The 26,971-nt window shown below is 46.7% G+C and overlaps 1 protein-coding gene across 2 annotated transcripts in view; it reads left to right on the top strand.

Moving 5' to 3' along the window:
* Sdk1 (sidekick cell adhesion molecule 1) overlaps window positions 1-26,971 on the top strand; it is a 970,126-nt gene that overhangs the window by 790,265 nt on the left and 152,890 nt on the right. For both annotated transcript variants that reach the window (XM_052754191.1, XM_052754192.1), the window contains 2 exons: window positions 2,171-2,362; window positions 7,203-7,324. In XM_052754191.1, coding sequence (XP_052610151.1) covers window positions 2,171-2,362; window positions 7,203-7,324 — 314 coding nt within the window. The remainder of the gene's footprint in view (window positions 1-2,170; window positions 2,363-7,202; window positions 7,325-26,971) is intronic.

Here is a 26,971-nt window from a genome sequence, read left to right as displayed (position 1 = left end):
CCTAGTCCCCAGCGCCCCACCCCACCTCTGCTCCTCACAACACTATTGTAGGATGCCCTAATGCTGACCTGCCCTTGATCTGTCAGTCATTGCGTAGAGAAAAGGCCCAGCGTGGTAGCACACAACTTTAGTCCTAGCATTAGGGAGGCAGAGCCAAGTGGATCTCTGTGAGTTCAAGGCAAGCCTGATCCAGATGCATGCTGGGATCTGTCTCAAAATAAAATAAAATAAGTCAAAAACAAGAAAATAGTTGCAACCCTAGGGCAACACATTGTTTGATGCTGTATGGGCTACTTTTCTCCTTACTGGTACCTGACAATAAACAAATTTGGCTAATAGTTGGAGGGATACAGCCTGAGGCAGCTGGTCATATGGCATCCATAGTCAGGAAGCGGAGCCAGATGAATGCTGGGGCTCAGCTGGCTTTCTCCCTTTTTTATTCAGTCTGAGACCCCAACTGATGAGAGAGTGCCATCTATGTTTAGGATATATCTTCCTACCTCAATTAATACAATCTAGAAAATCCTTCACAAACATGCAGGGACTTGTCTCCTAGGAGATTCTAGAGCTCATCAAATTGACAGTCACAAATGCTAGAAGTGGCATTTTTATTGTTTTTTTTTTTCCTTCAAAATTTCAAATTAGCCATAAAGAGCCAATGAGGGTACTCAGATCTTAGCACCTGGCCATGGAAGTTGAAGTGGAGTACTCAGATTTAGCACCCAGCCATGGAAGTTGAAGCAGAGTACTCAGATCTTATCACCCGGCCATGGAAACTCTGCAGTATGGGCAGTAGGTGAAGAAAGAGAGCCTAAGATTTGGCACTGGGCAAGAGGGGATGGGAAGTGGCAGCCAGAGACAGCATGGGAACAGCCCTTGCCAGCACCATGGGGAGAAGGGAACAGGGACTAGGGCCTGATGCCCTGGTAGACTACACAGAGTAGGGAGGCTTGATGCTCCATGTGCCTTGGGCAGAGATCTGTTCCACCCCTGGCCAGTGGAATTCAGGCGCTCAGGCAACCTCAAGGCCTCCATGGCCCCAGCATCCCTCCAGTGGTCTTTCTTGCCTTGCTGTCCCAGCTACACCTCCAACATCCGAGTCTCCCTAAAGGTACCTGGTAGTTATCACACTGTGTGATGACTGTGGGGACAGTGAGCAAGGGGTGAGTTCTGACATTAAATTTTTTTTTCAAAATATTAAAGTCCCGAGGCACCATCCTCTAAGTTCCTCTTTACCCGCAGGAGCAGTTTCTAACTTTATTTATGACTTTCATCTGAGAGAAAGGGAGCTAAGATGCCTCTTAGAGCTTCCATATCCCCGAGCTTATTGACTGAGAAGAAGGAAAGGCTGGCTTCCTCAGCAGTTTTCCTTCGCCCGAGGACCCAGGAGCTCTCTCCATCACTGTCCCCTCTTTACCAGACACTTTAAGCGCCCTCTAATCCCATCAGCTCCCCTCGAAAGGGGTTGACTCAGGCACTAGTTAGGGCTTTTTTTCTCTGAGCCCCAAGCCACGACAGAATCTGAGGCTGAATAAATTGTGATCACGAGGCCCCGCCAGACTGAGAAGAGAAACAGGAGGAAAATTAAATTTTTTTTTCTAGAAAACAGCATCTTCAGTAAGGAGGGGGGCAAAGCTCGGAGGCAAAGCAAAACAGAAAATAGGGCCAGGTAAAAGGAAATGTTTCCCTTTGAAAACCAGAAGAGTAGCCTGCCAATCATCACACAAAAGACAGAGAGAGAGAGAGAGAGAGAGAGAGAGAGAGAGAGAGAGAGAGAGAGAGAGAGAGAGAGAGAAAGGGACCCTCGAGCGAGCCACCAAGTTGGGGCTCTAGGTAATGAAAACAGCTGTTAATGAAGATGGGAACCATGCTGGAATGTCCCCTGATTCGACACGAACAAGCTAAGCACAGCACTGTAGGCTGGCAGTCAGGGCTGTAGCTCTCCAGTCCATGCGCCCAGCTCCTGAGGTCCCAGAACCCTGTTCTCACAGAACTGTATGGTGGGAACAGGGCCCAGCAGAGGCTTCTGTGGGAGCACAGAGGATGAGCCTGGTCTCCTTCCATTCACCACTGCGTGCTCTCCTGCTGTTCCAAACCACCTCAGGGAGGAGGGGTGACTGCCAGCCTGTCTGGTGGAGGGCCTGCCTCAGCTCTTCCCTTGTCTTTGCAGGCTATCAGATCTCCTGGGAGGTGTATGGGAAGAATGACTCTCGGCTCACACACACCCTCAACAGCACAACCCACGAGTACAAGATCCAAGGACTGTCATCTCTCACCACCTACACCATCGATGTGGCTGCTGTGACCGCCGCAGGTGTGGGCCTGACCACATCGTCCACCATCTCTTCGGGAGTACCCCCAGGTCAGCGGTCATGCAAACTTTTCCTGTGCTTGTAACCTCTGACCTTCCAATACGGTGGCATTTCCATGCAGAATCCACCAAGTGCCTGGAGAGCCTAGGGCAGGGCGTGGCCTCCTGCTGAGACGTGTGAAGGAAGAGGACACTGATCTACCCTCAGCTTAGCCTTCCACCTTATCTGATCGTGTGTGTCTCTCTCCCGGAGTGTGAGAGCAAACAGAAGTGGCTTGAAAGGGAAGGAGAGGAATGGTCTCCACGGGACTAAAACAAGGTCTCCACAGCCCAAGGTTTCCACCCTCCAGGGTGCACAGCCAATAGGTGCCTTTGAGAAAGGGGATTAAATATGTTTGAAATTGAGTGTGGGAGGGGTTGGCGCTGCAGCTCAGCTGTTGTGCACAAAGTCTTGGGTTTGATCTCCACACAAGCAAACCAGGTATGGTGATGCACGCATGGAATGCAAGGGTTTCACAAGTAAAGGCAGGTGCATCCAGAGTATAAGGCAGTCCTTGGCTACACAGTAAGTTGGCAGCCAAGTCTGGGTTACATGAGACCCTGTCTCAAAAATCCAAAAGACCACACAGCTTAGAGCTTCAGCTGCTGAAACCTCAAGAACTGGGTTTTGTAATGAGACAAAGTGGGGCTAGAGAGATGGATCAGTCGTTCAAAGCACTTGTCGCTCTCGCGTAGGACCCAGATTCAGTGTCTGGCACCATATGGTGGCTCACAGCTGTCTGTAACTCCAATTCTAGGGGAACCAATGCCCGTTTCTGATCTTTGAGGGCACCAGGTACACACAAGGTGCACATACATCTGTATAGGCAAAACACTCATATACATAAAATAACTGAATCTGAGAAAGAAAGAGAAAACAGTAGGAAAGATGGAGAGAGAGAGAGAGAGAGAGAGAGAGAGAGAGAGAGAGAGAGAGAGAGAGAGAGCTGCAGGTTGTGGGTGGCCGTTCAGCAAGCCACTGCTGCAGCCTGCTCATTAGCGTGGAAATGACTTCCACTCCTTCTGTGTGTCACTCTGGAACCCACAGGATCTTACTCAGTGCTTAGCCACACACCCATCAGCTCCAGAAATCCACCCCCGACTTGTGCTCTCCAGTTTTAAAGCTCCCGTTTAAGATGGGGATATGTTTCCAGAAACCTCGCAAATAGCTGTGAATATGGGGATAGGGGGTATAGACATGGGTCTAGTGGTTCAGCCCTTCAATGAAAACTGTTCCATCTCCTACCATTTAAAAGATGTCCATTGAAGGGGCTGGAGAGATGACTCATGGTTAAGAGCACTTGCTGTATAAGCAAGAAGACCTGAGTTTGGATCCTGAAACCCATGTAAAGAAGCCAGGTGCAGCTGAGGCACAAACCTGTAACCCCAACACTAACAGGGATGGGCGGGCAGAAACAGGATGGCTGGGATTCAATGGCTGCCAGCCTAGCTCCATATTCAGTGAGAGACCCTGTCTCAAAGGACTGAGGTGGAGAGTGATAGAGTGATGACCTCCTCAGGTTTTGTACATGCACAGGCATGTGCACCTGCATATACACATGCACATATACTACACACACACACACACACACACACACACACACACACACACACACATGTCAATTTGCCTTATTTGAAAAATATGACAACCTTATTGATAGAGGACCGAATAACTCACGTGAACTTAACTCATATTTGCTCCCCACTTCCAGTTCATTTTCATAACCTGATTGCTTGCTCTGGAGAGTGCTACGTGTATCTAAAAGTAATGTAAAACAAATGAAATGTGTGTATTGAAAGGAGCCCTCAGGAGTCCCCTATGTCCATCCTCACCTCGCCTCAGTGTGCCACTCTAAACATACTTCCTCTAAGTCCAAACTTGGTGTGGAGGTAGAAAGAGGAGATTGAGCAGCAGCAGGATCCACAGAATGACCTCCCTTGTTGTCCACCAGAGATGGCACTCCATTGAATGTGGGAGTCCCCCCCAGCAGGGGACGATGTGACCAAGCCTTTCTTCCCACCTGCACATGGTGGCCATTGTCCAAGGTAGTAGCCCTGACACTGACATGGGTACCGGAATTACAGGTGTTTGTCAAGCCCCTAAGAGTTGGGTCCCACCCGAGGAACTAGTCTGTAGAGGTGAGGGAAGGCTCCTGATGTTGCCTCTGGTTAAGTCCCATATGCATGGAAGACCATCACATTAAGGCAGTATAGCAGTGCTTTAAGTCTTCTGCGTGTAGAAAGATTCCCGTTTGTTTGTTTGTTTGTTTGTTTGTTTATTGTGTGTGGATCCATGTGCACACATGCATGTCATGGTCAGAGGCCAGCATCCGGTGCCTTCTTCCATTCCTTTTCATCTTATTTTGAGACAGAATCGCTCACTGAACCTGGAACTCACTGATTGGCCAGAGTGGCTGCCAGACAGGCTTCCGTTTCCCCAGAACTGAGATTACAGGTGTCGGTCACCACACCCGGCTTTTTATGTGGGTTCTGGGAACTGGTTTTCCAGCACAGGAGTATCTTCCACTGGGAAGCCAGGGAGCACCACAAAGTCACACTGTGTACCAAACCTCACACAAGAGATTTGTTGGAGAGACCCTCAGGCCGACAACTGCCTCTTGAGTGGGAAAACAGAGATAGCAGTGGGCTGGTGGAGGGACAGGTTTTCATAGCATCTTTGGAGCATGCACAGTGAGCTGGTAGAAAAGTACAGCCTAGTCAGAAGTATTGCTTGGCAGTTAACCCTGAGTCATGGGAGTGGGGGTTTCCAAGTTATGGGTTCAGGGACAGGCCAGGGACAGAATGATTTTCCATTGGCCTATTACACTGTATTCTGAGAATCTGAATTCAGTTCCTCATGCTTGTGCAAGTAGCATTTTTTTTTTTAGACTTTACCAACTAAGTCATCACCCCAGCCCATACGCATTGGTTTTCCTAAATATCTGGTTCCCATAAAACTTACAGCACCTAAACCACAGATTTGAAACAGAATTAGTCCAATCGTAGCAACGGCCATGATGTGGGCACTGTCTGATGTGTTAAAAATGGAGCCGGCACCAGGGAGAACATAGGCAGCACACCTGGTGTGAGTCACAAGGTTTTGTGACCTGGACACTGTCCATCCCTGATAGGGAATGAGTACACTGACCTCTGGAAGGCCTCTCTACATCCAGCATGACTGTCTCCAGACTATATGTCTCCAGGAACTGCAGAGGGGAAGCTCAGAAGAAAGATGGAGGCATGTGCTCTGAGTAAGCCTCTGGTAGCTGCTGTGAAGGGGAATTGCAAGCTGCCTGAAAGCCGGATCACCTGTAGCTGGAGGGCTACGCTAAGACACTCAGTAGCATCCGCAGGAAGAGCCTCCTGCAGCGATGAGCCTTTCCGAGGGGCAGGCTTTTGTTTACCAGGCTGGAGGTTTACGTCCATTAGTCACTGAAGAGCCGGTTTAAGAATCCAGAGAGCGAAAGACTAGAAAGAAGAGACACTTGTCCTTCACTTTAAACATTTTCTGCTTCAAATTCATTAAGCCACATGCAGAAGGACCCTTGAGATCCTAGAGACCCTGCTTGTGACAATAGCAAGCTGTTACCAAAGGGGCTTTATTATCCCGTGGCAAGACCTGCCTTCAAATACTCCAGCCATGCGAGCTAGGACATCCTTCTCCCAGAAACCTGAAGACATCAAGCGGGTTTTCTTTCCTTTCTTCCTCTCTCCTTCTTCCCTTGTTCCCTTCCTCTCTCTTCTTCCCTCTCTCCCTGTCACTCCCCTCCCCATACCCACCTCCTCTCTCTTTCTTTCTTCCTCTTAGATCCTGGAGATGGACCCCTGAGCTGTGTATGCTAGGCAAGTCCTCTACCACTGAGCGACACCCCAGCCTTGTTCTTGTCTGTTTTTGTTTTGTCCCATTTATTTATTTATTTAAAATTTCAAGACAAGGTTTCCTGTATCCCAGGCTAGCCCCAAACTTCCTATGTAGCTAAGAATAGCCATGAACTTCTGATTCTTCTGCCTCCATCTCAGTCCTGGAACCACAGAGGGACACTGTCATGACTGGCTTTATGCAGTGCTGGGCATCAAGGGCTTTGTGGATGCTGGGTGGACACTGCCCACTGAGGGATGCCTCCAGCCCTTTGTCATGTCTTTATAAGGTAGCTTGTGTTTGCATTTTTTTCTTTTTTTCTCTTTAACCCATTATCTTCCTCTAGGAAATTTCTCATTTTAAACACTTTGTTGAACTTGCAAGTAAGCCTGGTCTCCTAGATAACAGGCAAGCAGTGTCTCTGTGTGTGAGTGGGCCTCAGCCCGGGAAATCTTCAGATGATAGGGTTCACCTTCCACCTATGTCATTCCCAGAATAACTGAGTCCCACAAAAAGAGTTCTGCACTGTCACCAGCTTTTGGTTGTCTTGGAAACCAAATCCAAGACCTACAGAGTTCCATCCCCTCCTCAACCCTGACTTCCAGAGCATCATGGGAGCAGGGAAAAGGAATTAGACACTCCTTTCTTGATGCCAGGGCAGGAGCCTGGAGGACATAATCATGTTCCCTTGTCTATCTGTGCACAACAAGCACCTATTAATTATCTGCTCTGGATAGAGATGAACAAGACAGGAGTCTCTTAATGCCACTCGAGATGGCCTGGAGCACAGCAGGTGACCCTGTTAGAGGAAGCATCCTGCTGTGAGGTCTTGCTGGGGGAAGCTGCACTACTTCTCACTTTCATGGCTTGGTAAACAAGTGCCTTTTGCAGTAAAAAGTAATTTTGAAGCTGTTTCCTCCCTAACTTGCTTGGCACCTTCCCTAAGCTGTGGCAGGAGTTAACTCTCTTCCTGCCTCTCTCCTCCTCCTCTAGACCTTCCTGGGGCTCCATCCAACCTGGTGATTTCCAACATCAGCCCTCGCTCAGCCACACTTCAGTTCCGACCCGGCTATGACGGGAAGACAGCCATCTGCAAGTGGATCGTGGAGGGGCAGGTACGTGTCTCATGGCCCCAAGTGTTAGTAGCTTTTCCTGGTGCTATAACCAAATACCTGACACAGCAGCTTAAGGAGGAAGGAAGCTTTATTTTGGATTACAGTTGCAGTACTGTCTATAAAGGCAGGGAAGTCATAGGAACAGGAATGTGAGCCAGCTGGTCACATGATCATCCACAGTCAGGAAGCAGAAAGGAATGATTGCTGATGCTCAGTGCATTTTCTCCTTTTTACTCAGTCCAGGCCCCCAGCCCATGGATAGGGATACCCGTATTCAGAGTGGGTCTTCTCACCTCAGTTCTGGAAACCCCCTCACAGACATGGCCAAAGGTGTGTCTCCTAGGTAATTGTAGGTGATGTCAAATTGCCAATATTAAACACCACACCCCAGGAACTGGGGATTCCCAATAGAAAGATGATGATAAGGACCTCTCCTTTAGGGAGTGTTGATGTTCCTTCTAAAATGACTCCTCCTCGGGTGCTGGAGGGACTCCAAGATGGCTAAAAGGGGTTGTGCTTGGAGAGGAAGAGAAGAGGCAGGAATGAAATCAGACACTGGGGGCAGGATGGGCTAAGATGAGAAAATTAGGGTCCTATCAAATGGCCAGAGAATTTAGAATAAAGGGGGAAACTCAAGGCTGTTCCAGCATGGTACCCCAAATTAGATAGCACAGCCAACTGACTTTTAAATTCTACATCACAGTTAGCTACCAGACTGGTACAGCTTGTCTGGCATAGAGCATCATGGGTACAGCTGCCTTTCGAGAGCAGGCTCTGTCTCCAGGTGCTGTTCTAGGCATGGAGGATCCAGTGTTAGCTTGTGCTGTGGAGGGAAATGTTCTTCTGGGTGGCAGGACCTCCTGCTGCAGGGTGTGTCTGGAGACAGCACAGAGCAATAGGATGTGATGGAAAAATCTATCACACGGATCCAAGGATGGGCTGAGGGAAAGACTCAATGTAGTGTCAAGGGCTATAATAAACATTGGAGGGTCTGGGCATCTAGGAGGGATGTATGTAGATAGGCTCTGCTGGCATGGATGAATACCACACATTCCACCAGCTCCACGTTCTGATAAAAGAGAAAAAGATGAAGAGCCAAATTACAAGCAGTGAGTGGTGATGTTTGGAAGTAGTTCCTGTGTAATTAGATCCTGGTGACTCATTGCTGTCCTTTCACTGGGTTGTAGGAGTCTCTTCTGGGTACTGGCTGTGAGTTAGGAAGCAAATCTTACACCTACATGTGCAAAAGTTTCACCAAGCCCACCTTTCTGGAAAGCTATGTAGAATCTCCACAGTGTAAACTATCTGGATGGGAGCTATCTGTCACTGGGGCTGAGCCTATTTACTTAAGAAAAATAAGAGTATATCTGTCTTTTACATCTAATCAAAAAAATTCCCAGTGAATGAAAAAAATATGATGGAAACAGACTTTGAAACGCTTAGAAGAAAAATGTGTCTGCGGAAAACTAATTGTTACAACTTAATATTTATTGGTCAGCCGGGCGGTGGTGGCGCACGCCTTTAATCCCAGCACTCGGGAGGCAGAGCCAGGCGGATTTCTGTGAGTTCGAGGCCAGCCTGGGCTACCAAGTGAGTTCCAGGAAAGGCGCAAAGCTACACAGAGAAACCCTGTCTCGAAAAACCAAAAAAAAAAAAAAAAAAAAATTTATTGGTCCTAGTAGGTGAGCCAAGCACTATGTGGACCAAAGTATCAGCCACATCTGACATTCCTAGAAGCATTCTTACACTCCTGCTTCCCTCCGTTGAAGCCCTCCTCATCCATTGGTAGTCACTTGTCTTCTCTCTGTCACTATAGATTACATCTCTTTTTCTTTTTTCTAAGAGTCTTCTGCCCTTTTTCCCAGTGCCATGTCCTATTGACAACACCTAGGCACCAGAGAGGTCCTTGCATGATTCCTTCTAGTGGAACCACTTAGCACTCCTCTGTCCCTCCATGTCCTTTGAACCAGAAGTTCTTCACAAAAACTTGATGAAATGTGCTTTCACTTTTGCATCTCCCTCTCCTTCCTGCCTTCCCTCCTTCCTGCACTCTCAGCATATCCTTGGTTCTCTGCACATGTTGAGGTAGATAAAGAGCAGGGAGTTATGCCAAATAGAGCAGCAGGTGAAAGTGAACTGCCTGATCCCTGATCCCTACTCCACCAGTTCCCCATCAGTGTTTTATCTACTCACCCATGCATACTGTTTTACCTGAACTGTTTTCTTTGAACATTCAGAATGGAATTTTTTTTTATTCTCTCAACCTTTACTCACTTTGTCTCTGGAACTTTGAAGGGAAGCCCTTGCCCTAATCCCTCACATTGTGTAGGTACCTTCAAAGCCAGGAAGGCAGAAAAACACTCATTTATAAATTATCAAAGTAAGGCACTGCCTCCTTCTTCCGGTGTTAAACAGATTTGCTTTCTTTTTTTTCTTTTTGTTCTGTTTCTTTCCTACCATTGCAATAATTATGAAAGCATATGTTTTTATATTCAGTGTGTTCCAGGCATCTATCTGTACTCATTGCTCTATTTTAGTCATGTGTGTCTGTCTGTCTGTCTGTCTGTGCATGCCATGGTGCATGTATGAAGTCCTCACCTTCATCTTGTATGAGACAGTGTCTTTTGCCTGCTGTGCAACACCAGGTGAGCTGGCCCCTGAACTTCAGGGAATCTCCTGCTTCCACCCTCTTATCTGTCCATAGGAACACAGGGATTATGGACATATGCTACCATGTCCAGCTTTGTGTAGGGATTCAAACTCAGGACCTTGTGCTTGTGTGGTGAGCACTTTGCCCACAGAGTTGTCTATCTCCTTTACCCCCATTGCTGTCCTTTGAGTCCTAAATTCACCCATCGTTATCCCTTCATGCTCTAGATTTCTTGGCATGAGGAGATCTGGTTTTCTGGTGTTACATGATGTTCCAGGACATGGGGCCTTTCTGGTCCAAGCTCATATGAGCTGTTTCTACATGGGCCTGGGTTTTAAATAGTGTCAAATAACATTTAAAAATCAAAACCTAAGAATCAAAAGCTGAGCGAGCTCATTGCTACCATCTCATCATTGCTTCTAAACCTTTCTGGTCAGGAGAGGAAATACATTAAACATTTTTGTTAGATTTACTTTCACATTCATAAGTGTTTTGCCTATATGCACATTTATGTATCATATGTGTGCCTGGTGTTCATGGAGGCCAGAAGAGGGTGTCAGATCCACTAGAACTGGTTGTGAGCCACCATTGTGTATCCTGGAAATTGAACCTGTGTCTTCAGGAAGAGCAGCTAGTGCTCTTAACCATTGAGCCATCTCTCAGCCCCAGTAAAGATGTATTTTTAACACCATATGGTCATAGTGATATTCCCAATTCAAATAAAATACCGTTATCCTTAAAATCATATCTTATTCTAAATTTGCCTTATACTAAAATGCATTTTTTAAAGAAACCCCAATGTTCTTATTTTCTTTACCTGACTATTATACTGACTGTAAACCTGTGATTCCAACAGAGTAATCAAAAAAACTACTAATGCAATGTAAGTGTTTATCCTTAGGTTTAATTCTCTCCTGCATTCACAGTCAAGATGCTGAGCTTAAAAAAAAAAATCACTCAACAGCATTCTTTGCTTACCTGCTTTCATCACAAACTTGTAGATAACCAGACACATTCATTTCAGGTGTTGTGTTCTTTTGCCTTGCTTATTAGCAGTTAGTTTCTGTAAAGATCATTTCACCTGAGAGAAATGGCTAGGGCTTTTTAAGTTTATTTTCATTTGTAACCATTTACATTATTACAGAGTCAAAGCTATAGAAAAATGATGTGCTGGGAAGTCTAGGTTCTCTTGCCTGTTACTACACCTCATGGGTAATTATGCCTACTTGAATTTTGGTCTACCCTTTGTAGGTATGTGTTCATGTGTGTGCAGGTGCACATATGTGTGCAATGTACACATGTACACATTCTAATAGAGGCCAGAGGTCAACCTCAGCTCTTGTTCCTCAGGTACTGTTTGCCTGTCTCTTAAGGGCTTGGGGCTCACTGAGCATTCTAGGGATCCTCTTGTCTCTAACTCCCAACCACTCGGTTTACAAGTGAGTGTCAGCTATGCCCAGGTTTTTTGTTTTGTTTTGTTTAACTTGGGTTCTGTGGATCAAACTCAGGTTGCAAGGTAGACACTTTACTGAATGAACTGTCTTCCCAGATCTCTACCCTTCTCTTTGACAACAGAAACAAATCTCCATATTTGTATTACCGTTCTTGGGTGGAATGTGGACTTTTGCATTCTCTTCCCTCACAATGAAGTGGTTACTGCACATCTGTCCATTTCCTGGTGGCTCCCGCCATCCTTCCTGCAGCCAAGCCCTGCTGTGGATTATTTAGCCAGCCCTCCATGTTGGGCATGTGTTTTCTATCACTGCCATCAACAGATTGCCAAACACTGAGTGCTTTACAGAACAGAAACATGCTATTAGAGACCTTTAGGTCCCAAGTCTAGTGTGAGTTTTATGACTAAACCATGTTGCCCATAGCACAGTGTCCCCTCCAGACACTCTGAAGAGGAGCTGGGTTCTGTGATCATTAATGAGTAAGTAGAAATCAGTTCCATGTTGGGAGCCTGAGGTTTAGTATGTGGGAAGCTACCTGTCAGCAGGGCTATTCTAGCTGCTGGAGGTCACCTTGTTGGGTGTCTCATAGTTCCTTCCCATCTTCAAAGTCAGCAAGTGGGTCTCCTTCAGGCTTGGTCTCTATGCTTTGGTCTCATCTCAGTGACCCTTTTCCACTTCTAAGTACCCCTGTGGTGACTTTGGAGCCAATGTTCTTGCTCTTTAATGTGTTTAGCCTTGTTGCCTTAGCTTAGGCTTGTTCCTAACTAGTTCTTATAACTTAATTTAACCCATATATTTTCATCTGTGTTCTTCCATGAGACTTGTTACCCCATCTCCATACTGTCCATCCTGCTTTCTCCACTTTTTTCTTTCTAGAGTTTGCTCTCTGCCCAGAAGCCCCACCTATCCCTTATGCCTAGCTATTGGCCCTTCAGCTTTCTATTACACCAATCACAGCAATACACCTTCACACAGTGGACAACTGTCCCACAACAGCTGGGCCAAACAGTGACTGAATGTTAATCCTTCCCAGAAGCTGCCTGACATCTTGTCTGTGGGTCTACACATGGCATGCTCATCAGAATCACATATGTAAAATGAACTAACTTCCAATTACATCCAACTTCTGAGTCTTCTCTGGCATACTTCTGCATAGATAATAAGGCTTTCCCAATTTTTGTGTTCTGAAGGAGCTCCACCCAACTTTCTGCCCCCACTTCTATTTCCATATGCACTTGAATGTATTTATGAGCTTTTCTTTCTTTCTTTCTTCCTTCCTTCCTTCCTTTCTTTCTTTCTTTCTTTCTTTCTTTCTTTCTTTCTTTCTTTCTTTCTTTCTTTCTTTCCTTCCTTCCTCCCTCCCTTCCTCCCTCCCTCCCTCCCTCCTTCCTTCCCTCCTTCCCTCCTTCCCTGCTCCCCTCTTTCTCTTCTTCCTTCCTTCCTCCCTTCCTTCTCTCCATTCATCCATCTTTCTTTATTCATTTCTTAAAGCATTTACTGCTTAACTACCCAAGAGACTGTGCATGGTAGGCTGGCGCTCTCTCATTGAGCCATACCCCAGCCCCTCCCTGTCACTCTGCCACTGAGCTACAGACCCAGTCCTTTTTACTATTTACATTCTGAGACAGGGTCTCATTGAGCTGCTCACCTGGATTTGAACTTATCCTATAGCCTAGGCTAGCCTTGAACTCTTGATCCTCCTGCCTTTACCTTCCATATAGCTGGGGCTGCAGGCCTACTACACCACACCTGGATTCTTTGTCTGTTTTATTTACTCTTGCAGTCTTACTGGGAGCTCAGCCCCTTTACCATGAACTGAGTCAGTGATAGGAGACCATCTTTCTTTATTTCTAACTTTAAAGAGATTCTTTAAGGTTTTATTATCGAGTGTAACATTTATGAAAGGTGTCTCACTTGTTTATTGCTCGTCTTTTCTGTGTGAAGACTGTTGTCTTCCAACCCTGGTTTGCTAGGATATTTTCCCCCTTATTATTATTTTTTGTGTTTTATATATTGATTGGGGAAGAGAGATGTACACATGCCACAGCACACATGTGAAGGTCAAAGGATAGTTTGCTGGAGCCAGTTCTCCTTCTACCCTGTGGGTCCCAGTGTTGGAACCAGATCCTCAGGCTTGGCTGCAAGCCCTTTATATACTGAGTCGTCTCACTGGCCCTGATGTTCTTTTACATATCTAACCCATGTTCATAAGTGAGCTTAGCTTTTCCTGGCTACAGATTGGGCTTGGCTTTCAAGATCAGTGGTTAGACTTTTCATCTGTCTTCATCACTCTGGGTGCCCCAGCAAGGAAGCTCTGGGGCCTGTTACCTACAATAGACCAAGTCCTTGGCCCATAGCTCCTAGGTCTGCTTCTCTGGGGCTACCAAACAATCAGCCCAAAGCCATCTCTTAAATTGTTACCTACACTGTGCCCAGTTATGAGTCTCTACAGTGAAGGCTGTCTTCCTAGCAATGGCATGACCTTTCCCTCATGAACTTCCAGCATCTGTGATTGCCTACACAATACCTACACAAGATTGGACCCTTTAACCTTCCATCATGGAGGAGTGAGGGGTTTATGAGGCCCCACCCATCCTAGCAGATCTATAGGTAATTAATAGCTACTGAGGAAGAGAAGGAGGGAAGGAAGGAAGGATTGCTTTCTTCAGTAGTGTAACTGCTGAGAAGAGGAAGGGGGTCAATGGAGTGGGAGGGGCCAAGAGAAGGCAATGGAGGATGAATATGATTAAAATACATTACATAGACAGATTATTATTGATGATTAATATATCCTGATCATTTTTAGCTGCTGTCTTTTGTTTCATGTTGGAAACACATTAGAAGGTACAAAGAGAGAGCAAGAATCCTACACAGAGCCCTGCCCTCACCCACCTTGCACTCCCAAACTCCCCCCCACCCCCAACGCCCAGGCTCACATAAAGGCCACTTCTGGTTCTGAAAGTTGTTCCAGGATCTCCTCAGAGTGACAATGCTGACCCCAGGACATGAAACGCACTCAGATTTTCTGCTCCACTGGTCTTCAGCCATGGGATGAATTTTTGTGACTTTGACCATTTTGCAGATTATCAGACAAGCCTGTCCTGCAGTGCTTCTCAATTCAGGTGTGTCAGAACTCTTTGTGAATCTTCTAGAGTCTTCACTTTTGGTCAGATTATTGGGCAGCTCCCTCAATGTCCTGTTTGGTTTAAAGTGATAATATGTTCATTATTGGAAAGCCAACTTTCTTCATTTGATTGACATGGTTCAAGCAGTTTTCATCTCTACATAGCTACTTCCCCTGCCTTTAAAATTCAGATGCACTGGATTGGGGAGATGGCTCAGGGTAAGGACCTGTGCACAAGTGTGAGGACCCACACAAGTGTTCACATCCCCAGCACGCACAGCATGGGTGGGTGGTAGGTATGCTGGCCCACCTGTAATTCCAGCCCTCAGGAGGCAAGGGTGGGAGTCACCAGGACAGGCTGGTTGGCTGGACCAACAGAATCATCAAGCTCCAGGGTTGTGAGAAACACTGCTCAGTAAATAAGTGGAGGGTGATTTTCTGCCTGAATTAATTAGCATTAGGATGGAAACAGTTTGTTTTTTTTAAATATGATCTCTCTCCATCCACACCCCCACCCCCACTTCTTTTACCTTTTCTTATTCTCTGTGTATATGTGTTACTGAGGATGGAATCTAGGGTCATGCATAGACTAAACAAGCATTTCACTACTGAGCCATTATCCAAGACCCTCAATGAGAGTGTCTAGGCAGGTGCTCTACCACTGAACTACATTCCTGGGCCTCTTCACTTTCTATTTTGGTACAGATTTTAGTAAGTTTTCCAGCTTGCTCTTGAACTTGTGATCCTGTCTCTGCCTCCTTAGTAGTTGGATTCACAGGTCTGTAACTTCAGGTCTGGTACTAGTCAAGCCATGCCTACCATATTCCTAATACTTCAGTCCCACCTGGTGTTTTCCAACTGAAGATGGTGACACTCACTGACTCTGGCCCTGGGTTGGTACTTGCTTAGATTTTGCAGTGCATCTGCCACTTTCTTACTTGTCATTTCTTCCCAAGTTTAATTTCTTATTTGTTCGATTACATCTGTTAGTTCTCTGGGTTGCAACACTGTGAATGTTAACTTCTCCCATGGTGCATCTGAGTAATCTAGAAGTATCTTTTCTTTAGTGCCATCCTCTGAATGGTAATTTAGCGTTGTAAATGCAAGAACTGCAGGTCTGAAGATAACAGCCCAGGTTCTCCTCACTCCTATTGTTGATGTTGAAGCTCACTTCCTACCTCATCTTACTTTTCCAGTAATCTAGTATCTTATGATCTCTTGTATTCTGGAGCTTTACTGTATGTCAGGTCTAGAAGGATGTTGCCAAATATTAGTTTAACTATGTACACGTGTGTTACATTTTTTAATGCTGCATTTGTTTAACGATGTAAAGATGCATTGCCTTGCCTGCCTAAGGCACCTGATTGGTCTAAGAAAAAGCTGAACAGCCAATAGCTGGGCAGTAGAGGGATAGGCAGAGCTAGTGGACAGAGAGAATAAGTAGGAGGAAAGAATGGGGGAGAGAAGAAAAAGAACAAGGGAGTAGAGAGGGAGATGACAGACAGACAGACAGAGAGCAGGAAAGTAGGACATACAGAATGAAAGAAAGGTAAAAAAGCCCTGGGGATAAATGTAGATGAAGAGAAATGGGTTAAATTAAGTTATGAGTTAGTGAGACAAGCATAAGATAAGGCTGAGCTTTCATAACTGATAATAAGTCTCCGTGTCTTGATTCGGGAGCTGGTTGGCAATCTAAAAAAGCCTGCTACAGAAGGATCTTTTATTTTTTCATGTGTATGTATAGTAGGAATGCATTTGTGTGGTTGCACTAGTGAGTGTGGAAGCCAGAGGTTGACATCAGATACCTTTTGGGATTGTTCTCCACTTTCTTTATTGAGGCAGGGTCTCTCAGTAATCCAGAGCTCACAGATCCAGCTAGACTAAGATAGCTAGCCTGCCCCGAGGATCCCCTGTTTCTGTCTCCTGAGTGCTGGGATTATAGCTGGGCCCCCATGCCCATCAGGCTTTTATGTGAATACTGGGATCCAAGCTCTGGTCCTCACATTTGCATAGCATGCACTTTGCCCATCAACATTATCTCCTCTAGCCCCAGACTGTTTTTGAAGTCAGGATGTATTACACGCTCTAGATCTAAAAATTAATTTGTTCTGGAAAATTCTTTGTCATGATCTGTTTGAATGCAGCCTCTCCACTGTCCATGTCTCTTGCTGGAACGCTTAGTGGGTATAAGAAATTGCTTCTCTCTTTATCCTCCTGGTCTCTTAGCATCTATTTCCTATTTTTCTTCTCTTTATCTCTCTGTGCTCCTATCTAAATAATGTCCTCAGATATAGCTTCCAGTAAATTAATTCTCTGTTGACCTGTATCTCATTGGCCTTTTTGTCTCTTCATAAGTTTTCAATCTTGGTGGCAGATATTTGCATTTTATACAGCTCTATTATTTCTTCATCTCTGCCTTTTAAAATAGATTGTAATAGTGACATATTCTGTCCTTGATGTTACAATTTATTCCGTGTGTGTGTGTATGTGTGTGTGTTCATGCACATTTGTAGGGCAGCCTGAGGTTAAATTTGGGTATCATTTTTTAGGACACTATCCATCGTGGTTTGTTTATTTGTTTGGAGACAGGATCTCTCACTGGCCTGGATTAATCTTGGCTGATTGGCCATCAAGTCCCAGGGATTCTCCTCTCTCTGCCATCCTTCTGCTGGCATTACAAGCATGCACATCACATTTGACTTCTTACATGGGTTCTGGAGGTCAAACTCTGGTCCCCAAGCTTACAAAGCAAGAACTTTACCTACTGAGCCTTGTCCCCAATTGATTCTCTTGGTTTTATTTTTGTTTTAGGTTTTGGTCATGTTGTTGCTTTGAAAGAAGGTTGTAAATGGAGGAGGAACCTTTGTCCCAACTGCCAGGTCCCAAATAAACACACAAAAGCTTATATTAATTACAGAATGGTTGGCTGATGGCTCAGGCTTATTACTAACTAGCTCTTACATTTAAATCCACCCATTTCTATTAATCTATGTATTGCTACATGGCCATGGCTTTACCGGTCTTCTGGCATCTTGCTTTTTAGGCAGCTGGATCACACCTCCCTCGACTCCTCCCCTCTTCCTCTGAGTCCTCAGTTTGATTGTTCTGCCTAACTTTATCCTGCCTTGCCATAGGCCAAAACAGCTTTATTATCAACCAATGAGAGCAATACATATTCACAGTGTGCATAAGAGTCATCCCACAGCAGAAGGTTCTGTGTGAGCCCAGGCTAGCCTTGAACTCATGACCTTCCTGCCTCAGCCTCTCCAGTATTGAGATTACAGTTGCACTACCACCCAGCTCTAACTCATCCCTGTGTGCCTTTCTGTGACTTCTGGCTCTGGGCTTTGGTTTTTTGTTTGCTTGCTTTTCCATATTGGTTTGTTTTTCCTACCTGGTGGTTTGGTGGTAGCATTTTCATATCTCTGCCCAATGCTTTTTAATCATCATTTGATATTCTCTTTCTCTAGATCAGTGGTTCTCAACCTTCCTAATGCTATGACCCTTTAATACAGTTCCTTATGTTGGGGTAACCCCAACCATAAAATTATTTCATTCCTACTTCATAACTAATTTTGCTACTGTTAGGAATCATGATGTAAATATCTGTGCTTTCCAATGGTCTTTGGTGACCTCTATGAAAGGGATGTCATCCTACAGGTTCTAGACCTTCCAAACCAAAAGTGGTGCATGCATGGGATTAAGTTTGGGGAGATGCATTTCTCCCTTTCTTTCTCTTCCCCCAGCACACAGTACAGGCCTGGGGAGGAAGAGGTATGGATTTAAACATGGATTCCCATGTTTATAATGGATGCTGCATTAGTTCCCCTTTCCAGCAGCCTAAGGCCTTTTTTCTTCTCTCACCTTGGTTTTGCTTGCAGAATGTGAGGGGGCCAGACTGGACCCTTTTGCTTATTTCTGCTGTGCAAAGGCCCTGTGATTCACCTCCCTGGACCTTCTTCCATCCCTTTCTTGCTAAGAGCTACCCTCACCTAGAGTAGCCATACTGCTGGTTTCCCCAGTTGAGTGACTGTAACAGAGTGACTGTTATATCCTGCCCCAGCTCCTCTGTGACTTTGGTTTATTGGGTCATTGAAATACCCGTTAGTCATTCATGTTCCTTCCACAATACTTCAGTTAACTCGGAGTCTAAAAATTAAAGCCTCAGAATGGAAAGCAGCTCTTTCCCCCTCAGGCCAGGCCCCTGAGCTATCTTATCTGCGTTTATGTTCTCGGCCAGCTAACAGTCATCTATAAATAGAAGCTTAGTTCCCTTCCCCAGGGGACCAGTTTCTTGATGCACCTTCTGGATCTTTTCAGTACACTGAGGTCAAGAGGAGAAGTTAGAGGAAGCCACTGCAAGTCTCATCCTTGGTGTTTGAGACCCCAAGTGACTGCCAGAGGGCAGGATGTGCACATAGCTGTGGCGTGTCTCCCCAGCTGGATCTTTGTGCCACATGAAAGCTACAGCATTTCCCTTGAAGCATCGAGATGGGCTCTACCAGCATGGTGCTGGGGAGTAAGAGATGTGTGTGGGGGTCTCACTAGAGTGCAGAAAACTGAGGCTCCTCTCACAGCCTTTCCAAAGGAGATTGGGAGTGGAATGTTCTAGAAGGCTTTGTTTTCACTGCAAGGACCATCACAAGGCAAGCTTCTGGAGACCTTCCCAGGAAAGAGTGGGAGGTGACTTCAGCTCCTCTGAAGGCAATGGAGGGGCCTATGGCGCAGCTCAGGAGACCTGAGCATTACTGGAGTTGTAAGGGTCACAGTCTAGGCCTGGGCAGCCTTAATAAGTTAGGTTTGCACCCTTTCTCAATGAAAGAGACAAGACATAATGGAGAGAGAAAGGCAGGAGTGGGTGGGAGATTCCATGTGGCCACGTTGGGAATAAAGAGATCTGGTGCCCCCCAGTTCATCTGACATGGAGTTTAGATTGTAAAAGAGGGCAAGAGGCCTGCATAGCTAAGCAATCCTGGTCCAGGGAGGCCTCACCATCCACATTGTCAGGGCCCCAGTCTCTCCCACAAGGAGATCTGAATAGTTGTTAGACTGTGTGAAACCTCCTTCTGGGAGACAAACTCCCCCTCTGGCTAGCCCAGGCTTCTGCCTTCTCCTTCTCCCAGCATAAGACTTCTGGGGAAAAGTCCAACTTCTTGGAAGCCTGTAGTCGAACTCTTTCATCAGGACCATTGGGACCATTGGCTCCCTGGTAACGACACAGAGACTTATTATTAATTATGAAAGCTCAGCTGATAACTTAGGCTTGTTTCTGACTGGATCTTATAACTTAAAGTAACCCATTTCTATTCATTTACTTTCTGCCTCATGGCTTTATTTTCTTTCTTTTTTTTTTTTTCTGTTTAGTTTTGGTGCCTGTCCTGGATCTCTCTCTGTAGACCAGGCTGGCCTCGAACTCACAGAGATCCACCTGGATCTGCCTCCTGAGTGCTGGGATTAAAGGCGTGCACCACCAACTCCCAGTGGCTTTATTATCTTATCTCCATAGTGTCCATCCTGTTTCTTCTCTCCTGGTGTCTCCACCTTCTTTTTCCCAATTCCTTCTGTACCTGGAAATCCTGCCTAGCTATTAAACCAATCAGAGTGACACGTCTTCACAGTGTACAGACAGATTATTCCACAACAGAAACTATTATTAAACTATTATTTTAATAGTCAGATAGACAAAGGAAGGGGCACAGGTATCTCTTAGAATATCTCTCTCTCTCTCTCTCTCTCTCTCTCTCTCTCTCTCTCTCTCTCTCTCTGTGTGTGTGTGTGTGTGTGTGTGTGTGTGTGTGTGTGTGTGTGTGTGTGTTGTATACATCTGTACATGCCCCATGTGGGCACATGTAGGGCCGGAGGTTGACATTGGGATGTCTTCCTCAGTCACTTCACTGTGTTTTCAGAGGCAGAGTCTCTCACTGAACCTGAAACATGCCATTTCAGCTAGAATGACTAGCTAGTGATCCCCAGAGTTCTGCCTGTTTCCACCTCCCCAGCACTGAGGCCACAGGTACACACCGATAACACCCGGCTTCTTTTACATGGGTGCTATGGATCCCCATGCTTGCACAGCAAGGCCTTTATCCACTAAGCCATTTCCCAACACCCCTCTTTAGAAATCTTCATTTTTGCTGCAGGATGGTTACATGAGGGATAGATGGGGTTCTCAGAGGAGACCTAGCCTGTAGGATGTCTCGCCCCCTGTAGAACACAGGAGGGTACATTATGGCAGTGAAGGTCTTAGGATTACAGTTCAGCACCCTACCCAGGCTGTCCTAGTATCCCATCTTTACAAGGAAGACCCAGAGTTAGATCACTGGCCTAGAGTCACATTGTGAGGAAGCACTAAGCATCACAGAAAGACTGGAAGGTGGAGTGTAGCTGGAAGTTTCTCCAGTCCCGCCTGGCCCTACAGTTGAGATGAATCTCTCCTACCTGCATCCCACAGCCTCTTGATCCCAAGTAAACACACAGAGGCTTATATTATTTACAAACTGTATGGCCTTTGGGTCAAGCTTCTTCCTAGCTAGCTCTTATAACTTAACCCATTTCTATTCATGTATATGTGGCCACGTGGCCATGACATTACCACTCTGCTGGCATCTTGTTGCTCCTTGGGCGGCAGGCTGGCATCTCTCCCCACTCCACCCTTCTTCATCTCATCTTTAGTTTGAATGTACCACCTAACCTTATCCTGCCCTACCATAGGCCAATGTAGCTTTATTTATCAACCAATCAGAGCAACACATGTTCACAGCATACAGAAAGACATCCCACAGCAGTGGAAGTTGAAGGCAAGCCCTGGAGCTAAGAATGAGACAGGCTTGCTGCTGTGCTCCTTCTCTGCATGGGCCATGGGCTGACAGGAGTATGTTGGGAGATGGTGTGGGTTGATCACAGTGGCACCCGCTGAGCCTGCAGAACACAGAGCGTCACCTTGCCCACCGCTGGCCTCCACACACAGCAATTCTGCCTGTTGGAAGAAAAGCCATTCATTTATTACCCAGACCACTCTTGCTGGGACAAGCTCACCAAGGGGTGGGGATAGGTCTTGATGGCAGCAGGCTATGTTTGGCTGAAGAAGGCTGTTCATGATCACCCTTCCAAGCATACCTGCTCCTGAGATGACCTTGCGGTCATTTAGTAGGTGGCTGTCAACCTAAAGAGAAGGACTCCACAGTGTGAAAACGGGTGTAAGTTTAGAAAGGTTTGCCAGGACTCGGGGAGAGGGCTTGGTCTGTAAAGTGCTTGCCTTTTGAGTATGAGGACCTGAGTTCCATCCCCCTGGATCCATGTTTGTTTGTTTATTTAAAGCTAGATGTGAAGTTGCAGGCTTGTAATCTCAGTGCTGGAGACATTTAGAGCCCTGGGGTTTCCTGGCTGCAAGCCTAGCTTACTTGATGAGTTCTATCTCAAAAACCAAGGTGGACAGCTCCCAAGGAACAGCAGCCAGGTTGACCACTGGCCTTCACCTATACATGCACACATGTGCATATTTACCTGTGCACACACATGGAAGGCATATACATGCATTTCACATACATGAACTCACATATACATACATACTCACACATTCTTGTGCAGAGAGAGAGAGAGAGAGAGAGAGAGAGAGAGAGAGAGAGAGAGAGAGAGAAAGTTTTCCTAGACTGCTAGAGGAGCATGGAGGGAGGAGAAGGCCAAAGCACCTGGGGTTCTGGACATCTCAAGAAGGGAATGTCATGGAGCTGAATGTCCAGACTTCCCCGAGCAGCATCCAGGACTGGAGACTGGAGCATCCTCTAGGCCAGTGTGTGCAGTCCAGCGTCGAGTCCCTTCCATGCCTCCCACTTCTCAGTACATCTTTGCAATTAAGTTTCGCTTACGTTCTGACCGCTTTTTTAAACCTACAAACCAAGGGTTTTATTGCTGTTGTTTTTTGGTTTGTATATGTGCATGCATATAAACATGTTCATGTGTGCACAGGTGAGTGCGTACATATGTGCACAAGAATAGAATCAACATCAGGTGTCTTTCTCTACCACTCTCCACTTTTTTTTCCCGAGATTGGTTCTCTCACTGAACCTGGAGCTTGCTAATTAGGGTAGGCTGGCTGGCCAGGGAGCCTTAGGGATCCACCTTGGGGTCCTCCATGTCCCCAGTGCTGGGACTACACTCATGTGCCTCCATGTCCTGCTTTCTTTTATGTATGTTCTGGGGATTAGACTCAGGTCTTCTCACTTTCCCAGAAAGCCCCTTACCTGTAGCTCTCTCCCCCGCCCCCCAAGCGAGGTTTTTGACTTCAGTTATCTCCAGTGAATTATGGGATAAAAGATGCTTGCTGTTGAAAAAGCCTCTTGTAAGGCCCTTGTAGTGTTGTTGATGCTCAGATATGGGTTTAAAAAAAAAGCGGCAGCATTTGTGGGTATTTCTGGCTCGGTAATGCTTTGCTTAATTAGTAACCTCTGGCTGCAGATGGAGCCGAACGGCTCTTCCCACGTTTTCAGTGCAGTTGGCAGTGGTACCTGTTGTCCTTGGCCACCCACTCCCCACCCCTCGCTGACTTCCTTCCCTCCCTCAGCCCTGCTGCACATGGCCATTCGCTGCGCTCTAATAGCCAGAATTGCTGCCCGACTCCGGCAAAGGCTGCTCAGGGCAGGATTTTCGGTAATGAAGACACTCTCAGTAACACTTTGGGTACAGATAAAACTGTTTCCATTCTGAAAATGGAAAGCAGAGAGGGGGTGGGGGAAACCCACTAAGTACTTATTTGTGCATAATAGTAGCCATTTTCTTAAAAAGGAGCTGTTTTAGAGAGTGTTATGGGCTAATAAAATAAAACACGAATCTGTTCTACGCTGGTCTCCTGGTAACTAAGGAACAGTGGAGATGGAGATAACGTGTGGCCCCAATGGCTCCAGAGGAGACACACACAGACCCCCAGGTTACCTAGGGTGTCATTAGCCATCCTCATTGAAGTGACTCATGCCTGGGAGACTCCAGGGCACAAGGAAATGCTATGCATCTTTCAGGTGTGCTCAGCAGGTTCCAGGGACTAGATTGGATGGAGGCTGATGGATGGAAGGCCACAGGTGGCGTTTTTCTGTGCGCTGCCACATGTAACCACAAGGACATATCCCAGGGTGTGTGGGGGTTTCCATTTACCTAACAAGCCATTTTATCTGAAGCCTCTTGCAATACATCCGTACTAAGGGTGAATTCCAGGGTAAGCCTGGTCAACAGCTGAGCATGTCTGTCTCCTATTAGAATCTTCTGTTCCTAGGCCTGGCATTCCCTTCTGCCTTCTGCCTACGCAGCCAGGGGACTGAAGGCGAATGTGTGGCCGAGAGTCCCAGCCTGAGTACACACTCTGCCCCCTATGCTGGACTCTGTATTCACTCCTGCTTCTAGTCACACTAGCTAAGCGCTGTCTAGGTTCCAGACCCAGGACTCAGAGCACCAGAGACATGACAGTAACATTCTCAGCATCCATCAAAGGGGAAAAAGACTCGTGGAAGGAACAGATGCCAAGGCCTCTTGGCAAGGGTCACCGTGAGATTACCATGGCTCCCATGTACATACAGACAGTACCCATATAATGATGATTCCCTGCGTATGTGTAGACAGTGCCAGCCTACTATAGTTCAACTCATAATGTCTCAGCTCCACTCCCCTACAAAAGCAATGCTCTACAGTGCACCATGTTGCCAGCCTGTTGTAGATATTGCTTGTAGTTCTGTGTTCCATCATGACTGAGTGAGTGTATACATGAGTCAGTCAACACTTCCCTATAAAATAGACTTTGCATTAGATGGCATTGGCCAAGTGTATGCCAGTGTAAATATTCTGAGAATGGTTGATGAGGGCCAGGCTAAGCTGTGATGCTCTGTAGGTGGATGCGTTCAGAGCATTCTCCATGTCCGTTACTTTCTCTGTGGGGTGGATTTATAATGTCTAATCCCTTCTAAGTCAATGGGCATTTCTGTTTGCTTGCTTACTTGTTTTCTGTCTCTCTCTCTCTCTCTCTCTCTCTCTCTCTCTCTCTCTCTCTCTCTCTCTCCCTCTCCCTCTCCCCCCCTTCTCTCTCTCTCTCTCTCTCTCTCTCTCTCTCTCTCTCTCTCTCTCTCTCTCTCTCTGTGTGTGTGTGTGTGTGTGTGTGTGTGTGTGTGTGTGTATACACATGGGGGCAGAAGTAGACTTCAGATATTTCCTTCAATCACTTCGCCTCATTTTTCGAGATGAGTTCTCTTGTTGAACCCAGAGCTCGCCACCTGGCTGGACTGGCTGGCCAGCACACTCCAGGGTCTGCCTCCCCCCCTCCCCTGGAGTTGCTGATGTGTGCTGTGACATCTAGCTTTGAGTATGGGTTCTGTGGATCCAGAATCAGGTCCTCATGAGTTCCCAAGAAGCACTTTATTGACAGAACTGCCTCCCCTGCCCAGCATATCTGTTTGGAGGGTTGTTTTTCTCTTTCAGAGTTGGTGGAATTTTAAAGACAGTAGAGCAGGGAGCTTCCAGGCTTTGGGAGTCCTTGAAATGAAATACCCCAAACTTGTCATTGGCCTTTTGTCCTTCTTAACTGGGCCTACTGTCTGCTGGATGGGACCAGCTGAGCCTGCTTGCATGTGTATGGCTGTGGCGAGGGCCAGGGTAGGTACTTTAGGGCTGGATGGACCCTCAAGCAAATGGTTGTCCATCAGAGCAAGCTGGTTGGCAAGAGTAAGGATCAGAGTCTGGGAAGCAGGCTGTGCTAGGATGAACAAAGAAACCTCTCCTAGCCTCAGTTTCTCGCTCACAAAACTAGGAGACTGAGGACACATTTAAAGCTTTAGCCGGGAGCTAGTGCACAGTATGTACTTAATAAGTGGAAGGCTATGGAAGAAAGACTTCATTCCTAGGGGGAGGCCAGGGAGCTAGTGCAAGGCTAAGCCATGGAAACACACAGGCCACCAAAGTGAGCTCCAGCCTAGGGTAGGTGTGGCAGCTCTGGGCCTGGGGGAAGCCAGCCGCTCACAGGAGCTCAGAGGGACTCTGGAGGCACAGGTTCCCATGCTATCCTCAGTGCACAGAGAACCAAGGGTGGCCACATTCCCATTGCATACAGGAACCACAGTCCAGGAGAAGTCCCCTAGTTCTGGAGCTAGCAGTTCTGGAGCTAGGACATTACTCGAGTTGATCGGGTCAGAGCCTGGATCCTGGACACCAAGCTAGGCTCTGCCACCCATCCACAACATGACAACTAAAGAAACATCTACTAGAGAAAGGAGATGTATTCTATGTGGCCACAGTGGGAAGAAGAAAAAGTAAAGAGGTCTAGGGACCCCCAAATCCATCTTTATAGTGCTGACATGGAGTTTGGGTTTAAATAGACGGCAGAGTTGTGCGTAGCTGCACAGTTGTGGCTAAGTGTGGGCCCACACATCATTGAGCCATCACTGCCTCGGCTCCAGTCTCCCCAGCAAGGACATCTAACCCGTTGTCAGAACTATGTGAAACCTCTTTCAGGGAGACAAACTCCCCCTCTGGCTGGCACCAGAGGCTGACTTTTCCTTCTCCCAGTGTGAGAGTCCTGGGGACATGCCAATTCCTTGGGGTGCATTGTCTCAAAAGTCTTACTGTCACTGGAGGGGCATGGGGATCTTAGACTGTCTTTGTTCCTGCAGGGGTAATTACACAAACATCCACTGAGAGACAAGACGATACCAGTGATGGATTCAAATGGAGCTGGAGTGTGGGCTCCTTTGCCTGGTAAAAGTTAAACCCAAGAATGGTAGGGAGCTAGCCAAGCTGTACACCAGGCCCCCAGGCATACCTGTTCCTGCTCGCTGTCCCAGCAGGTCACTGCTTTGGGAAACAGACCATCCCAGGTTGCCAAGCACTTCTCATAACTCCATGTGCACATAAATGTCCTGCACTTCTTATGATCTTTGTGGAGTGTGTGTGTGTGTGTGTGTGTGTGTGTGTGTGTGTGTGTGTGATGTGTGCGGAGGTCAGAGGACAGCCTCAGGTTTCGGTCCTGGCCTTCCATCTTGTCTGAGACTGGGTCTCCTGCTCACCACTGTTTCATCAGTGTAGCAGGCCTCAGAGTCTCTGGGGATTTGCTTGTCTCACTATCCTGTCTCCTCACTGTAGCACAGAGATTATAGGTACATGCTACCATGGCCAACTTTTTTTTTCATTAAGAAATTTTTTTTATTCATTTTACACACCAATCAGAGATCCCCCTCTTCCCTCCTCCCACCCCCCAGCCTCCCCCCTACAAACCACCCCCACTCCCCCCCACAAGAAGACAAGGCCTTCCATGGAGAGGCACATCCAGTAGAGGCAAGTCCAAGCCCTTCCCCCTGCCTCAAGGCTGTACAAGGGGTCCCATCATAGGTAGTGGGCTCCAAAAAGCCCTCTCGTGCACCAGGGATGGATTCTGATTCTACCGCCAGGGG

This window comes from Peromyscus californicus, unplaced genomic scaffold (assembly GCF_007827085.1).
Source record: "Peromyscus californicus insignis strain IS unplaced genomic scaffold, ASM782708v3 Scaffold_2__1_contigs__length_46816999, whole genome shotgun sequence".
In the NCBI taxonomy this organism is placed as follows: Eukaryota; Metazoa; Chordata; class Mammalia; order Rodentia; family Cricetidae; genus Peromyscus; species Peromyscus californicus.
This window is presented reverse-complemented; position numbering and strand designations above follow the sequence as displayed.